Consider the following 18,853-nt stretch of genomic DNA (forward strand, 5'->3'; position numbering starts at 1 on the left):
ACTTAGCCAAGGGAACAATGTTTACAGTTGTTTTATGGGCGATGTAGTTTTTTAGACGGCGGCAAGGGAAATATGTTTCAATGTCTTCAGGCCCTTTGTCCTCTACTTGTGATTATGTTTATCATAGCTATGAGTATGAATATATTACACATTTTCTAGTCAATAAAAACACCTGTAATGAAAGAAATGCACGATAATGCCGTGTACTGTAGAACATCCCAAGGCAAAGCAATGACATCTCCATGGAGACAAGCAAGTGGCAGAACCTCCTCCAGAAAAGTTGCATGTTATATAATATAGTTGTGGTCTAAATCAATCCGTTGAACAATGGATTCAAGGCGAGTTAAGTGTCTTGCCAGACGACACAATGGCAGAATATATGGGCTGAACTTGGGATCGCGCTACCAACCGTTGGACGGGATAACAACGAACTGCGCGAGTACCAGTCCGTAGTAACAAGTCAACTTTTTCTCCCTCAAAGTTTGAAAAAAGTTGAAGGATTTTGGCAGGAGTGAAATATTTAAGAGCATTGCCAAAATTCAGTTTCTGTGAGGTTTTCCCGGTCTGCTGTGGTCGGGATGTTTCCATAGTGATCAGAGAAGACAAGCCTCTGTGACGATACAACAGACAGACTAACGAAGAAGAGGTTGAGTTCATTGTACTTGGCTATGATTTATTTATTCATTTATTGATTTATTTGTGTATTTATGTATTTGTGTATTTATGTATTTCTATATTTTTTTGTGTGTATTTATGTATGTATTTGTCTATTTATTTATTTTGAATGTGTATAGATACACGTACAATTACAAGTAAAAAGTATATACCGTATTTTCCGCACTATAAGGCGCCTTAAACGAAACAAAACGTGTACCACACAAAATCGCTTCGAGGTCGGTAAACACAACCAGAATTAATCCATGTATAAGGCGCACCGGATTATAAGGCGCATGGTTGTTTTTTGAGAAAATTAAAGGCTTTTAAGTGCGCCTTATAGTGCGGAAAATACGGTATACACAGAGAAAAGTTGATGAAATAAATTGCACATGTTCGAAAGGGAGTAGGAAGAAGAAAATTATATGAACACAACCCCGTTCTCCATTACAAGTAATAACAATGCAATAATAATAATAATAGTGATATTAACAATAGAGTCATTAATCAATGTATAACACCAGTTTCCACCAATTACATTCCTCATACCTGGGACTTGTATTGTATGCTTCAACATTAAGTTTCAAGCTTTGATCCAAACTTTTTTCACAGAATCAATGACTTTTTTAGTTGACAGTGATACAATACAAGAAGTGAAAGAACTTTTTTTCTTGCTTCGAGAGTCATTAGTCTCCATGTACTGAAGAGGAAAGCGTTTGGCAGCTTTTTCCATTGAAATGTGTGATTAGTTGTGTTACTTGAGGTTCTTAATGCCATGATAAGAGCCCTTTTATTAGATACATTTGCATTTCATTCACATGGTCTAGACTTCTGGTCATAAAGAGTCTAGACTGGATAAACATTACATTTTTACCATTACTGTGAATGGTTTTCCAAGTGGGTTGCATCATTCTATAATTATAAGATGTGGCATGGATCTCAGGGGTTTGCGGATGTGAGGTTTAGAAGTGTGTGATATTGACAATGGAGAGAATTTGGAACATCTCAATAACGATCTTTTATAAGCTCTAATGTTTCTGAAATGTGCTCAAATGTGCCTGTGGTTGAAGTCCTGCACGAAAACTGGAATAAAGCATCAAGTTTCCTACAAAAGGGTGTAAATATGTACAGTTGATATTGTCGTTTCTGTCTCTTTTTGAGGTAATTTTTTAATAGTTTTAATTGTAAAGAAAATGCTATTCTAAATTTGCATAGTACCAAAATAACCAGTAGGATTTTATAAATTTGTGTATGTATAGTTCCTACTTCTATTACTGTTGCTGTGTTCTTGGGCAAGACACTTTGTATACATTACCTACTACAGTCACTGTCCAATTTAAGGGCATCTAGTGTAAAAACAAACTACCGTATTTTCCGGACTATAAGTTACACTGGAGTATAAGTCGCACCAGCCAAAAAATGCATAATAGAGGGGGAAAAAATATATATAAGTCGCTCCGGAGTATAAGTATAAGGATATAAATATATGTATAAGTCGCACCCCGGCCAAAACTATGAAAAAGGGTGCGACTTATAGTCCAGAATATACGGTACATCATACTTGATTGTCGTGACCTTGTGAAATAAAAACTAAAATTTACTCGACACCAAAAATCTGACCATTGTCTGATTTCCGGAGTTTCAGATCAGATTATTGACATGTCAAACAGTTGCGTTATGCAATCTGATTTTTCACACTTCTGTTCTGACAAGGAAGTGATGCAAAAAGGGCAAACAAATATGACAGAAATGGAAGATAAAACGTTGACGATTGAAAGATTTATTACATTTTATCCAAGCTAAATCAGATATAATGATTCTAGTTATCAGATTTCTACTGGCCTTGTAAATCTAACCACTTACTCACCTTTCTGCACTACTTTTTCTGCTCAATAATCTGTCCATTAACGCGTGAGCAGGGCTGTATCTGTCTGACGAAACAAGCTCGGAGCTGAAATGTTGCTGAAGACAGTGCATGCACCGGACTGACCCTCTGGACTGGGTGGGAGGACAGGCCTGACATGTCCGACGCTGTTCCCAGGAGTAATCTGACAGAGAGACTGATCAATTAATGTCCCCCGTGTGTGACGCTGGGCTCCTGTCAGTGTCCTACGGATTCTCCATTAGTCACAAAGCTCAGGGTGCGGCCAAAAGCCTTCCTCTGAATTTTCCCTACATTATCAGGCCGTAATGGACACAACTTAGAGATCGAGTCCAATGTCGATCAAAAGTAAAATGATTATGTAACCTTCTTTGTCTGAAATGTTGTGCTTGATGGAATCTAGAAAATCGACGATCGAAGATCTGTCATTGTGTTGCCAATTTAAGATACCGTATTTTCCGGACTATAAGTCGCACCTTTTTTCATAGTTTTGGCCGGAGTGCGACTTATACTCCAGAGCGACTTATATGTGATATTATTCGTTATTTTCACACTGGCAACCGCAAGAGGGCGCTCTAGGCTCTAAGCGACACAGAAGAAGAATCTGCACTTCCTCTACCTCTGGAGTTTGTGGAGTTGTTTAGAAGTGACACAGAGGAAGAAGAATTCAATGGATTTAGTGATTTGGGGTAAAACTGATGCTTTGGTAAACTTGTTAGCATGTTCTTTATGCTATAGTTATCTGAATAACTGTTAATATGTTACGTTAACATACCAGACACTTACCACAGTTCTGTCTGTGCGTCATGTAGCTGAAGGTGTTAGCGTTAGCATACGTACACCTATTCACCATGTTATCTCATCTGTTATTGTTTTAGATTGCATTTCAAGATGAAATGTCTGCTCCAAAAAAATTGACTTATATTTTTCCTTCTCTATTATGCATTTTTTGGCTGGTGCGACTTACGCAAAATACGGTACATTATGAGGCAGATTGGTGAAAGTAAGAAGCCCCTTTTATCCATGCATCTGATATTGCTAAACTAAATTTGCTTGACTTAGTACTTGTATCTGTTGCCTTTGGTATTGATCTCCAAGGTTAAACAGTCCTTATTCACCAACTTTAATGAGCCATCGTTAAAAGTCATAATAGTAGTAGGACTTCAATTACCACGTAGATACTTTATCGGAAAAAATCCATTATTGTTTGTTTTTAAGCTCCCTGACGCCAAACCTAGGTGCTCAAAGGTGTTAGAGCCAATCCAGTTCATACCCTCAGTGAGAAAACAATTGCCAATGTGTTTTAGTCTTCATCTTTCTGTGTTTTTCTTTTGCCATCATCTGTCCCTCTCTCTTCTCGGTATCCTCTCGAGCCCTGGCCTCTCTAACGCAGGTCTACAGCCGTCACACGTCCCACTTCTGATTGTGTCTTGTACCTGTCATGCTCAAAATGCTCACACTGAGAACTCGACCCAAGAAAACATGCGGATAAAACTGAGCTAAAACCAGGACAGAAACTAATCCAGGACCATCAGCAAATTGACATCTTCAAGACTACAATAAATCTGCGTTCACACTTGCAGAAACGCCACGTAAAAATTGGGACAAAAGTAGGACTAAACATGGATAAAGACAGGCTAAACCGGGACTAAAACAGGACCAAATCAATCCTACATCATAATTAAGCTCAAAATGGGACCAAACAAGTGCAAGTTTGAACGCAGCTTAACATTATCTCAACACTAGGATCCAACCAGGTCTAAGCCAGAACTAGACAGGCTCTCAACTAGGTTTTAACCAGGTCCCAACCAAGTGTTAAAGAGATGAAACCTGGACAGAAATAGGACTAAACAAGTACAAAACCATATCTAAGCCAAATACTAAACAGAGCTAAATCAGAACTGAACCATTAAACAACACATCTCGATTAATTCATTAAACGTGGATCTAAATCTGGACTTAATCTGGACTAAACAAGGACTAGAACAGGACCAAACCAAGTCTACATCACGACTAAACTAAATTAAAGTGCAGCATAAAGCAGGGACCAACTAGAACTAAACTCGAAAGTAAACCAGGACTAAAACAACACCAAACTGGGACTAAAACATAACAAAATCCGGTCTAAACAATGATTTAAGCTGTACCAAAGCGTCTAAATAAAGACAAACCAAGTGTAATCCTGGCCTAAACCCGACCTGATCCAGGAATAAACTAGGTCTGAACCAGGTCTAAACATGGACCTACTCTAGATGCTTCTGTCCCGTCGAAAAGCACTCCATTACAAAGCCCCGTCCCCAGCTTGACTCGACGTGGGTTTCTACACTGGCAGCCATGCACGGCTCCCGCTCCCGGCGACCTCTTCCTCTGCCTCTTGTGGGGGCGTCCCATGCAGGAGCGCTGTCAGACCAGGGCCATTTGTCTGCATGTAATGGAGGTGTGAGGTCAGCCGGGCGAGGTTAGGTCCCCTCTCGGCCCAGCGGAGAGGGACGAGCGCAGCACTGCCCGAAACACTCCCCGTGTGGCTCTGTGTGGTGTTTTAGAGTCAGGACTGGAGGAAAGAGAGGAAGGAAGTAAACTGTGTTATTATGAGGATTGTGTGTAGTCACAGGAAGCTGCAATACATCTTTCTGAATGGTGTGGGTAAAAAATGGGGTTTGGGTTGGATGGGGATTTGTTTGCAGAGGATTTTTCAAAATGTCGCACTGTTAAACCACGTTATGGTTTAATTTGTCTCGATTCTGACCTAGTTTAAACATGTTGTTCTTCACCAAATGTCCTATTTTAAACAACTTATTTGAGTAAAGTGGGTACAATATCTCTATTTAACAAAAAGGTCTGTAGTAGAATTGTTTTCAAAGGTGGACAGTGTTTTTGAAATTTAATTAAAACATTTCAAAAACACTATCCAGATTATTACATTTGAAACCTTTTTTTTCTAGATTACACCGGCTTGTTTACAGTAAAAGGTCTGTAGTTTGGATGAGGGATGTGAAAAAAATAGTGCCTTAAAAGAAGATCCTATAGGTCAAAAACAGAAGCCAATAAAAAAATACTACTTTTCTACAATCACTGGGAAATCTTAAAATAAAACAAGATTTTTTCCATTTTTATTCATAGTAGTTTTGATTGAATTATATTAAAAAAAAAACAGTAAGGTGTCTAACCAAAATCTCGATTATAGTTGGCAAAGAGCATGGCGCTGGCTAACCGCTACAATTAAATTCTGAAATGGCAATACTAATAAAAGAAGATGAAGGAAACCGCTAGTGGCAAATGAAATTCTCAAAAACAGCACCGCTCCACTCACACGTCAATCCTTCTTATCATTATTGAATAAAAGTGCTACAAAAAAATCATTACGAGTCTGGCAGTCATTAAATCTAGCCCTGGATCTCAACATAAATAAATCGATCCAGGAGAAAGTAATTGCATATGATGCCGATGTTGTTTTGCTTCTGGGGTTTGTCTATGAAGCGCGCAATTGGCCCAGACTCTGCTGAACAGCTGTCCGGCCCGCCAGGCTCTCTAGTGGGCCGCGACTTCTTTGGGAGAATAATAATGCGAAAAAGAAAATTGGTTTGGACAAAAACAGAAAAGACATGGCCGTACAAAGCGGATAGAAAGGAGGCGTGCTTGTACATATCTGATTTGACCAAGTATCCCGGCGCCTCGGCCTGATAAATCCCTATATCAGACTGGCTACGTGCTAAGAAGTCGTTACCGAGAAACGTGTTTGACAGCTGCTCGCTTCAGAACCGGGAGGATGGAGGAGAGGATGGAGGAGAGGATAGAGGAGAGGATGGAGGAGAGGATGTAAGCAGGAGACGGGACAGCAATGATAACAATGATAATGAAAAGAATAGTTTCAGGTCAAATGAATGTATGATGTGTAGCATTCCTGTTAAAAAGCGACACCAAAAGGCCTCAAAACCACCAGTAAAAAAGTCAACACAATGAATATAATTACTATAAGTCGCACCTTTTTTCATAGTTTTGGCCGGGGTGTGACTTATTTCTATTTCTATACTTATACTTGTACTCCGGAGCGATTTATATGTGATATTATTTATTATTTTCACACTTACAACTGTCTGAGTCTCCCCAGGGTGAAATATAAATCTGTAATAACTGGAGTTTCATACTCCAGTGCGACTTATATTTCACCCTGGAGAGACTCAGACACAAAAGCAGAAAAGATGTTTTAGCGAACTTTATTGCAAAGTTTATTTGGCGCCCAGACCCCGGTGGAAGGCGTGGCGATCATGGGCACTCCATAATCTGATTGAATTAGATACCTTCCCCCCGGAGCCTGGAGACTGGTGGTGGTAGATGTGGAGAGACGGTAGAGGATGAGGGGAATGTAGAGGAGGAGCTGGGGAGGTGGTGGGTCGCAGTGCGGTTACATTTTACAAATTAAATATAATTTGCCCCATTATTTTGGTCATTTACATGAAACATTTGACCACACATATATATATATATATATATATATATATATATATATAATTCAATGCAATTATTAGTGATTAATCATATTTCAAAAGTGTGATTAATACAATAAATGTTTAATTGACCCATTGTTAGACCATAGCCTTCTTTCTAGGAAAATTCACACTTGAACTCCACAGTTCCAAACCCTGGGCATTTTATTCATATATTGCTCATTTGAACCCAATCCCTGTGATAAAAATATCAAATGGCTTTCACATAATTGGCTTAATTTAAATGCGTCCCCGGTGTTGTGTGCGTCACCATCCCTTAGGCTTGGTAACACAGTCGAGATGTGACCCACCGCGGTCCCAGTCTTGATTACCAGCCAAGAGCGGAGAACGCACAGCAGGACGGAACATTCAAATCAACTCTCAGAGCCAAAGTACCTCAAGCCTCCAATCAACACTGTGAGCACAGAGTCGGGTTGGTGCAATATTTGGTTAAATTAGTATCAGACATGTTTTTAAAGTCACCTATTACAGGCATTTTAAAGCTCATTATACTGCGTCACACACATCTGAGTCAGTTAAATGCAGTACTTGCTAATGGTAAAAATGTCACAATTATTCACTCTGCATTAATATCTTTACAGTTCTTATCACAGAACGTTGCTCTATGTAGATTTCAAAATGAGCACGTACATCAAATATTTTTACCTCTTCTCTAGAACCCTTTCGGACTCGATAGTCAATCTAGTGGAGCAGGTTTTGGCACGCTAACAATGTGTATTACTGCCATTAGTGTACAGTAAGTATAAAGTCAGCATGTTTTACCATGAAAACTATCATGAGAATACTCGATACTTTCACGTGATACAAAACCCATCATTATCACTTGATAGTATCACTAAGTTATCACTGTGTAAGTTCACATCTGTTACTTATAAGTGTGATACAAAAATAAATGCTTTGAAATAATCATGACATTATGTAACATGTAACAAATACAGCAACGCCGGAGGATGTGCTCTTTAAGACACATGGAGAAATATCAATGCTATTGATTATGTTGTCATGAGTTTTCCCTCCCATAGTAGAAGCAGCAGCAGTAGTAGTAATAGTAGTAATAGTAGTAGACGTCCTAAACTGTGTGCGCGCTTCAATAGCTTCATATATACTCACGTCAGCTGCATTTATTTTTTTTTATCAAGTAACACCCATTACGCCTCATACATATTTTGCACTTTAAAGCTTTTAAAGGGCACTAATTAACTTTTCCGGTGGGGGGTCTGCTACTTGATAGTCTCCATGGTGATGCATTGTCTGGAATGTTGGCAGTGTAGCATAAAACTGTTCAATTTTTGCAATCGTACATGTTCTCGTTGCTCAAATTATGTGTACAAAACCAGGCCCTGTAACTTTGTCTTACACGTTACACCTTAAATACCGTATTTTCCGGACTATAAGTCGCACCAGAGTATAAGTCGCACTAGCCAAAAAAATGCATAATAGAGAAGAAAAAAACATATATAAGTTGCATTGGAGTATAAGTCGCACCAGCCAAAAAATGCATACTAGAGAAGAAAAAAAACATATATAAGTCGCACTGGAGTATGAAATGCAGTTGCAAGTGTGACAAATAATATCACATATAAGTTGCTCCGGAGTATAAGTATATCAGTATAAATATAAGTATAAGTTGCGCCACGGCCAAAACTATGAAAAAAGGTGCAACTTATAGTCCGGAAACTACGGTAGAACAAAACTCTTCAATCCCAGAATCCCACCACGCACGTCCTGACAAGTCGCCGCGGCCCTGATTGCGACTTTAAGCTAGCGATACCAACGGGCACATTTATATCCGTTTCATTCGGACAGGTAAAGAGGAGCCTCAAACCCGTTTCAGAGAGTGTCCTGGCAAACCCCCTTGGGCTTCATTTAGTGCTTTGGACACTTCCCGCCCCGGCCGGCGTCCCTGAGGGCATCCATAATTCATCGGCATGTGTCCAGGATGTCACCGTTCCAGCGAGCTCGTATTAAATATTTACCGCGGATCATAAGCTGTAGCCACTCGGGCCTGCCAACGCCTTTAGGAAGTCTGTTTTTTGGTCGTAAGCCCCTCAGCGGGAATCCCAAATGAGCTCGGCGACTGGAGTTAGCTCGTAGATATTTGAAAATAAATCAATCTGTGGAGGGATCTCTCGCAAGTTGTGGCGCTGTACATGCTAAGAGCTAGCTGAAATATTTTGCCTCAGGAGTAGTCTTTGGTGCCGGTGGTTCAGAGTTTTCTTTCATCTGCGTGTGAATTTGACCGCAAGTGAGCTTTCCGGAACATCCTTATTTTAAATTGGTTTTACCCACGTTTTCCCCTTTCCACTCTCGCACCCTTCAAATGACTCAGCAGGTACACGGACCACCCGCCGACAGAGATGAAGGTCAAAACGCTTTAATGAGCCGGGGGAGAAGTGGAGTACTAGTACACTGTGCAACATACAGTAATTTAGAGTGAATTATATGTAACTTGATAGGATATTGGACTGTACTGATATTGTGATTCGGTAACTTCACCTAATCAGATCTAGGGTCTGTCATTCGGATTACATCATCACCTTTGTATCCACGGGGCATTTCTTTCTGCTCATGATTTGGCCCTTTTTCCCCCAATATTTGATTTGATTTAATTATTCTTGGTTATTGTTCACAATGATATGACTCCATCAACCCATTACAGATGTAAGAAAATAAAATGAAATGATATTAACCAATTACAGATATAAATAAAATGCCATTAATTAACCCATTACAGATGTGAAAAAATAAAATACAAATTATATTAACCAATTACAGATATAAATAAAATGCCATTCATTAACCCATTACAGATGTGAAAAAATAAAATAAAAATTATATTAACCAATTACAGATATAAATCAATTGCCATTAATTAACCCATTACAGATGCGAAAAAATTAAATAAAAATTATGTTAACCAATTACAGATATAAATCAAATGCCATTAATCTACCCATTACAGATGTGAAAAGAAAAGGTTTTGCCCATTGTTTTATATGAAGTCTGATTTATTTGACAGTGTCTGGGGTGTGAGCTGACCTCCTGCACTGACATGTCTGAGAACATCTAAAAAGGACCTCAAACAATACAAACAACAACAACAACAACAACAACAACAACAACAACAACAACAACCATAATATACTATAACTGTGCACCTAATGAAGCGGCTCCTTCTCCGGTTTGCGGCGGTTTCTAATTATGCTCCATTTCCTGTTGAAGGTTGTCTGTCTTTCTTTATGCCTCGGCGTCTTTGGACACGATCTCTTGTCGAAGCATCAACAAGGCCAATCCTTTCCCGTCTTAATCTGGGGCACCTACTCACCCCAGGCTCTCACTGAACCAATGTCGCCCCATGAGTTTCAAGCTGTTTATCAATTTACATAACTATTATGTAAATGATGTGTGAATTGCTCAATTAATGTAATCATATGCAACATTTAGTTTGTTCCTGCAGTAAACAGCAGAGATCCAAATGTAATATTGTTTGTTATAATCATTTATTTATTTTACCGTATTTTCCGGACTATAAGTCGCACCTTTTTTCATAGTTTTGTCCGGGGTGCGACTTATATTTATACTTATATATCTTATATATCCAGAGCGACTTATGTGTGATATTATTTGTTATTTTCACACTTGCAACCACATTTCATTCTCCAGTGCGACTTATATATGTTTTTTTGTTCTCTATTATGCATCTTTTGGCTGGTGCGACTTATACTCCGGTGCGACTTATACTTACATTTATACTTATATACTTATACTTCGGAGCAACTTATATATGTGATGTTATTTGTTATTTTCACTTGCAACCACATTGCAAACTCCAGTGCGTGTTATATATGTTTTTTCTTCTCTATTATGCATCATTTGGCTGGTGCGACTTATACTCCTATACTACTTATAGTCCGAAAAATACGGTAGTTCTTAAAATGCCAAACTTAAGGTACCCAAGAACATATTTAAAGGCTGATAACAGTACAAATAATGCATACTATCTGTCCTCGTTGAGTATTCAAAAACGATATAGTGATACATTTTTTCAACCTCACTTTTGAATAGCCTACCATTCATACTTCTTTATACCTCCTCTATTTGAGAGTGCAGCTGACCAAAAACATACCTAAATATGAACTAAAGCAGAACCGCAGAAACATTCAGAGAAATATAAGTGGAGCCGGGCACCCAGTTGGAACGGACAATCTACCTCCATATTGTCGAGCCGGCTCAGATGATAGGAAGATATTGATCGTAAACATCGTCGGGGGCTGCGGCAGGAGGCGAGGGGGGGGGGGGGGGGGGGGGCTTTTCTTTCTCCTTCAGTGACTTCTAAATTGACATGGGAAGTGGATTTGATTGAGACAACTGCCGTGGTTCAATATAACATTGTATTATGTAGAAGGCAATTCAAGACGGATTGTAATACATTTTTCAAAGGAGGATTTAGCGTCAGCAATCACAATGTTGGCCGTGTACTTGAAGATGGCAATGGCAAACAAGTCAAATACGTACGCAGGGAAAACCAGGGTCGTGATTACAAAACTAAAGGACTGGGAACAACCAAGATAAAAAATGCAAATATAGCATTGGCTGCAGATCTTATAAGCATATGGCGCTATACAGTGGGTACAACTGAATGAATGAATAATGTTGTGTCCTTGGGCAAGACATTTCTCCCCACTTTGCTTCCAGTGTTAGAGCTCAATGTGTGTGACTGAGAGTGTGTTTTTGAGAGCGGTTGTGGAACTGCAGGGAAGGAAATTAGCAATTAGAAAATATGGTTACAATCCAGCGTGTTTGTGCATTGTCTCAACCAAATGAACAAATTACTGAAAAAGAAGCAGTTGTTTTGCTGTCAAAGGACCGTGTTTCTTGTTTGTTAGTTAAAAAAAAGGAACATTTTGTTGTAAGTTCACAATTTAGGATTCGACAAACCAGGGAACTTTTGAGTCAATATGAATATGATCACTTGCTTTTTTAAATGGCTGCTTGGTTATGATGTTTGTTTGTTTGTTCCTGCCATTTTTAAACCTTCTAGGCTCGATTGTGATTGGGCTTTTATCGTGTCATGTACAGTAGTCGGCTGCTCCAAGAGACATCGATACAAACTAGTAGTCCAAATACCCTGGGGTGTGAACTCTGTATGTCTTCCCTTTGGGTTTCTACGGTCGGCATTTTATTGGTTAATTTGGGTCAGCCTTACAATCCACCACCCAAATGATCTCCTCTAGATTGCTCGCTGAAAAAAATGGCAGAGCGCCTATTTTCTGCAAACAAGGGAAGGCATTATTGTTTCCTGCCAGAAGCGCTCGCTGCCAAAATGCCACGGAGAACGTGAAGCGAGGGTACAAAGACCCAATTAAAAAGCGATGGGTAATTATGCAAGGCTATCATATTTCAGCCTCGGCCAAAAGGAGCTATGTGAACAGGGAAGCTTGTCAATATTTCTGCCCTGCACTCTCAGCACCCGCGCATTGTTTACACATTGTAAATCGATACACCTAATGCTGCTTGAACAGTGTAATTAAAATGTTAAAATGTTTAATGCTTGGTACTGCCGTGGGATCAAGTGTGGACATGCAGCAAGACGTATTTAGTGCTAATTAAGATGGAACATGCAATCATTTTTCCATCAACATTTTGATCTTTGCTAAGCCCTGCAAAGTGTTGGGTAATTGTTAGTTTCCCTAAGTTTCATCCATAGAAGAAATGTATTTATTTAGCATTCGTTCTTCTGTCTTTAACGGTCTGTACTCTCAGGTCTGAAACATGAGTGAGAAATGTTGCCTGTTTGGTTTACTTAAACGTTTCACTATAATATTTTTTTGCGGTGAGACTTTTCTCTAGTTCTTGAGAGAATTGAGTGGTGTTCCTGCTTGATCGTAAATGCCCCTGACAAAGGAAGCGCCGTTCAGTCGCTGTCAGATGTAAAAAGGAGGAGAGGCGGAATAAGGTGAATGGTCATGGTAGCTGTTTCCGCATGGTTCTCATCCAAAAAGTTAACTGAACATTTTCTGGCTCTTCTTCATGGCTCTCATCCAACAGAATGCCTTTGGAAACTCCAGAGGCAATACTGTTTAGCCTATTTTCTTTTTTCCTGTTGAATTTCTAACGCTGCTCGGAGTAAAACAAGTCCGTTCCAGCTAACTGGTGTTTTGTGTTTTATTTTCCAGTGCCATTACGCTGGACAACACACTGGTCATCCTGTCCGCGGTGGCTCCGGACGCCGGACGGTACTATGTTCAAGCCGTGAACGACAAGAACGGAGAGAACAAGACCAGCCAGCCCATCACGCTGGCCGTGGAAAGTAAGTACGGCAGCAGTTCTCTTCCACGAGGCGTACTTCTTTTTAAGTGGTGGTGAAACAGAATCAGAAAAGGTTCATTGCCATTGTCAATGAACAAATCACAAACATAGGAACTTGTCTTGGTGATTCGGGTGCAACATAAAACAATAAAACAATGAACAATGAATAAGTCATTAGGCTGAGCAAAATAATAGGTCTGTTTGCCGTAACCCGACCGACCCGGCATTAAACTATCCGACTGAAGAAAAAAAAATCTGCATTTTGTTAATAAAACGCCAAATTCTTTTATTTTTCACATATTTCACCGACTCCCTGACCGGTCTTTCCTAAAGCGCAGTGTAGAACAATTTTCTAGCGCTGGTAGACCTATCTTTCATCCCAAGGGACAAATAACACATTGCGCATAGCATATGCGCTTACATATTCGGCCCTCCATATGACTCTATATTAAACAGACCATGTAGGAGGGAACCTATGTTGTCTTTTACTTGTTGATTTGCTTCTGTCAGCGCCCCTGAACTGGCCACCGCTCATACCGTTCTGCGTCATGGTGTGGCTTCCATTTAAATTTGACTTGCGCATTTCATTCTGGGAGGGAAACACGGCCAGCAGCGTCATCACAACAAATATGGCGGCGCCCGTGTCCCCCGCATGTTTCCCCCCCTCGCCTTCGCTACCAAAATAAAGGATAATGGCGTACAAAAGGTCGATTGAAATATCTTAAAATCGGGAGATTTAGTCTCCGGGTAGATCGAGACGTTTTCGGTCATTGACTGCTGAAGCCTGACCCCTGGCGGTCACTCCGAGTCAAAAAATGACAACATTTTGATCTTTTTTTTTTTACCTTCAAAGTAAAAAAAATAATAATTTACCTACCGACCGACCCACTTGAAAAATGTTGGGTCGGGTTACAGCAAACAGACAAGGGGTAACCTTACAATAAGCTAACATAGGCTTAATATGTACACACATTTACAGTTGACCAAAACACTGAAGCAGCCTTCAGCGGTGCCATCTTGGATCCAATAATATAATATGCTATAATACAAATAATAAATTTGCTATCTGCCTATGTTTTATCAGGATTATCAAAAAAGTAAGTAAGGGGGTAAGTAAAGGTTTGAGAGAGTGGATAGAACGCTTCAATTACTTTTTTGGGGGTTGCACATGCGCATCAATGTCGCCACCGTGATTTCACTTGAATACCACAGGGTGAAGGCTCTTTCTCCCCAATCCAACTTCCACATTCCCGTCTTTTAGTCACGATGACATTTATCTCCAACTCTCCAGTTTTCTACAACAGCAGGCAGCACGAGAAGCTACACTGGGCAGAGAAAACCTTGAGGACTTGACCGACATGACATCAACAAAGCGCTGAACATGACACAAGCTTCACATGGGTTCATAGTCTAAATGGACAAAAGAAGCAGGCACTTATGTTCAAATTCACTGCACACAAGGCTAAAGCGAATTCAGGTTAATTGCAGCGCAGTGGTGTCACATATGAAAGATACACGCTGTGAGTATTTTGATTTAAAGTTGAGTTAAATGCGAGTGAAAAGAGAATTTCTCTGGAGATGCAGATTATACAAACGAATCCTTCAAAAAAAAGAAGAAAAAAACGTCCCTACAAGCTCCTGAAAAAGGCTTTTACACGAATACGGTGGCATTTATTAATTTATCTATGTATTTATTTGTTGTGATTGTCTGCAAATCTTAAGTGCATGCTAAAAGTAGTCAATCCTTTCCCAGCAGTTGAAGCTATTTGTTTTGTTGCAGTTATTAGTTATGCGCAGCAGACAGCGTGGAAGGAGGGTAGAAGATGTCCAGCATTTTATAGGCTATTTACTCAACATCAAATCCATAAAAGGCACCAGAAATTACCTTAAATTGCTTCCATATATGCTGTTTTATACCAATCAGGTCACCCACGCCACCGCAAACAGCTTTAATAATTAATTCCCGCGGCGTCGTATTGTTTTGTCACTGCTTGTCATGAACATATTATATTTACTTGCACCGAGGCCAACTCCATTCTCCGAAAATAAACTGTCTCAAGATGAAGAGGCACAACTGGACTTTACTGCTGCCAAGTGCTCGTTTAATATTCAGCACCGAGCGTCTTTAGCCTCGACAACAACGGGACGGGGTAAAAAAAAAAAAAAAAAAGAAGCAAAACAATAACATCACAAATCAAACCAATTTGGCTGGCTTAGGCGCAGAACAAAGAAATGCGAGGAGAAAGTGCGGACAGCCAGCATCTTATGACATGCAAGACTGGAGTTGTCTGAGTGAGGAGGAGGAGGAGGAGGAGGAGGAGGAGGAGGAGGAGGAGGAGGAGGAGGAGGAGGAGGAGAAGGAGGAGGAGGAGGAGGAGGAGAGGGAGGGAGACGGGTGAAGATATTACTGCCGACAAGACAAGGGAGCATAAATAGCCCGCAGCGCATTGGAAGAACAGTGGCTTATAGTTGATTATGCTGGTAGTGAGGGATCGCGCGCGCACATCGCACTGTACAAGAGCGTTCAGGTCCTTGTAGTCAGCAGGACGTTCTACCCCCGACAGGTGTAAGGTAATAATACTGTGAATTTACATTACATTAACACTCGAGATCCACTGTTTTGCTGCATAGATATTGGCACGAACTAAACTAGGACGTATTTTAGAGGTTTTATTTCTTTCTTTTCGTAAGTTGCAGCGATTACGTGCATGTTCTTCCGTGTTACCGTCCAAAGACATGCACGTGTTAGGTCAAATTGGCAACTCTGAATTGCGCTTAGAGAGTGAATGATGGTCTGGGTCTCTATGTTAACCCTGCAGCGAGTGAATACATGTTTCTAATTTAGGTAGAACGCAGCTTTTCTCTGGTTTAACGCAGTCATTTCTCAAAGGTTTTAACGATAGTAGTTACGTTGTCAATGCGATGGTCAGGTTTATTTATAAAGCCATTTAAAACCAGGCATCAAGTCGAATTGTGTCCATGGCAGGAGTTTTGAGGCCCAGATACATACCGTATTTTCCGGATTATAAGTTGCACTAACCAAAAAATGCATAATAGAGAAGAAAAAAACATATAAAAGTCGCATTTTTGGGGTAAATCACTAAATCACTAAATACATTGAATTTTCCTTCCTCGTTGTCACTTCTAAACAACTCCACAAACTCCGGAGGTAGAGGAAGTGCAGATTCTTCTTCTGCGTCGCTTAGAGCCTAGAGCGCCCTCTTGTTGTCAGTGTGAAAATAATCCACATGTGAAATGCGGTTGCCAGTGTGAAAACAACAAATAATATCACATATAAGTCACTCTGGACTATAAGTCGCACCCCGGCCAAAAAGGTGCGACTTATAGTCTGGAAAAAACGGTAGCTCTGAAGTCAAGTGGATACCGAAAACAGTTCGCAGTGATTTGTTCATCTCATGTCAATATTTATGAACATTATGACTATTATGTGGGCTACTGCGTTGCACCAATGTAATTTCCCCATGTGGGACAATAAAGGAATATCTTATCTTATCTTATCTTACTTGGCAACCACAGTATCTCCAGCCAGCAGTATTTCCCTGTGAATTGAGAGCACTTTGACAAGATGTTGTAAAAAAATGCAATACATACATACATACATGCATACAAAAGATTTTTTTAAATTATTTTTAAGCAGATATAGGGCATCACATGTATAGATAATATTTTCAATTATTATCATTTATTTGAATGTGATAATGTCATGTTTAACAGCTTTTAATATGAGTTTTATTGTGCAGATGATAATTTGAAAAATTTAGTAGCATTTATTTCAATTAGTTGCTTGCTTGTACATTTAGATATTATAAGATAACCTTAAAGAATAAAAAAAAAGTAAAAGCCACCTAAAACCGTCAATATAGCAGGAGTCCTTGTAGCATCTACTCGCTCATTGCAAACATCTTGACGTGTTGGGTGTGGGGAGAGGCAGAGATGACAGATGAGTGTTGCCAGGACGCGCTTGGCTTTAATATGTGTGTATCTGTCAGTATCTGCTCCAGCAGCTGTTCCCGTGGAGACGCCTCTGACGCTGCGTTTCCCCTGAGCATACCTGGCGCCCGCTTCTCGACAAGAGTGAAGGACAAGGAAGGAAACGGCTCACGCTACGCTCTCGTCCTCGTCTAGAGTTTACTCAACCGCTCCAACATATTCTCTGTCTAAATGACTTCTCAAGCAAACAGTTCTTGATTTATATATTACCATTTAAAATCAGAAGGATGGTCTATGGTTTGACAAAATGACAAAGCAATTCATAACTTTCCCCTTCGATCTTTTTATTCAGTTTTATTAAAAATGGCTTTCAATGTCATTTTCTGACTATAAACATCACAAATGTTTAATAACTGCAGTTTAACACAAAAAAGAATACATTTTCTTCCTCCAAAGTTTGCACTCGGCTCCAAGGATTGGCTGTGGATCTCTCAATGCAAAAAAACAAGGTTTCATTGACAATTAAGAATGATAGAATCTCAATTACTTTTTGATTAATTGCACAGCCCTAGAAGGACCTTGCAACAGCTAGACTGTATTGTTGATCTGATTAAGATAGAAATCTATTCTACTCATCCTTTCTTAAAGCTCAGAACATAGTGTCCTTGTGGCTTCGTGCTCATAGCAATATTTTATATTATTTCAATAGATTTTTCTACCATATTAACCCGTTGTTCATAGTTATTGCACTCTGACATTTGCAAGGCTGTGCATGTTGTTACATTTAATACATATTATCTTAACCTTCATTCTAACTCCTAATTACAGGCTTCAGTATCCATGGGTCTAGCAATTAACCATTTAAAACATAATTTTGTTTAATTTATTTATTAAGAGCAAATTCTTCAGTCCTATGAAAGTGCTCACATCAACCAAAATGTAGCTCAAATTAAGTTGATTTATTAACCAGGACATTGTTATTACATGTGTAAGTTATAAATCAACATTTGTGCGTGAATGTGTGCGTTTGTTGTCAGTAGCACCTTGTAGCCATTAGCAACATCAGCATTACAGAACACAGCAGGTGGACAACGGGGAGCCGCCACGTCGGATTTTCTAACTCGGATAAACTCAGGGTTCTGAAATGTTGCCCGAATTTAGGGTTCGTTGCATATCCTGGAATTTCAAGTGATAAAAATGTACAACCGGCGCCGTAAGCAATACATTCACAACATTCTTATCGTTTTAATGGTCCTACAAATGTCGTCCAGTGGAAAAAGTAATGAGACCGAAACCCTAAAATGTTCAATAAGTTGATAAATAGAACTTGTCCTTGTATATATATAAAATAGAGATGTTGGCTGAACGGTTGTCTCCAGCTCTCTTCTCTTACAACCACGTTTATATCACCTCTTACTTACACCCATAGCCCTGTTTACATATGCACGATTTACATTGCCACTGGGTTCCTGCATACGGGATGTGATGACCCGCGATGGTTGTAGATTGAGTTGTGACAGACCCCATGGCGATGTCTGACACGTGCAGCCAC

General features: G+C 39.7%; 1 protein-coding gene across 7 annotated transcripts in view; it reads left to right on the forward strand.

Annotated features, from left to right (window-relative positions):
- sdk2b (sidekick cell adhesion molecule 2b) overlaps nucleotides 1-18,853 on the forward strand; it is a 565,983-nt gene that overhangs the window by 404,205 nt on the left and 142,925 nt on the right. For all 7 annotated transcript variants that reach the window (XM_072455684.1, XM_072455687.1, XM_072455686.1 and 4 more), the window contains exon 5: nucleotides 13,218-13,351. In XM_072455684.1, the coding sequence (XP_072311785.1) occupies nucleotides 13,218-13,351 (134 nt within the window). The remainder of the gene's footprint in view (nucleotides 1-13,217; nucleotides 13,352-18,853) is intronic.

The sequence above is a fragment of the Eucyclogobius newberryi genome, unplaced genomic scaffold (assembly GCF_026437365.1).
Source record: "Eucyclogobius newberryi isolate DKJ021-1_F unplaced genomic scaffold, fEucNew1.0.hap1 SCAF_20, whole genome shotgun sequence".
Taxonomy (NCBI): Eukaryota; Metazoa; Chordata; class Actinopteri; order Gobiiformes; family Gobiidae; genus Eucyclogobius; species Eucyclogobius newberryi.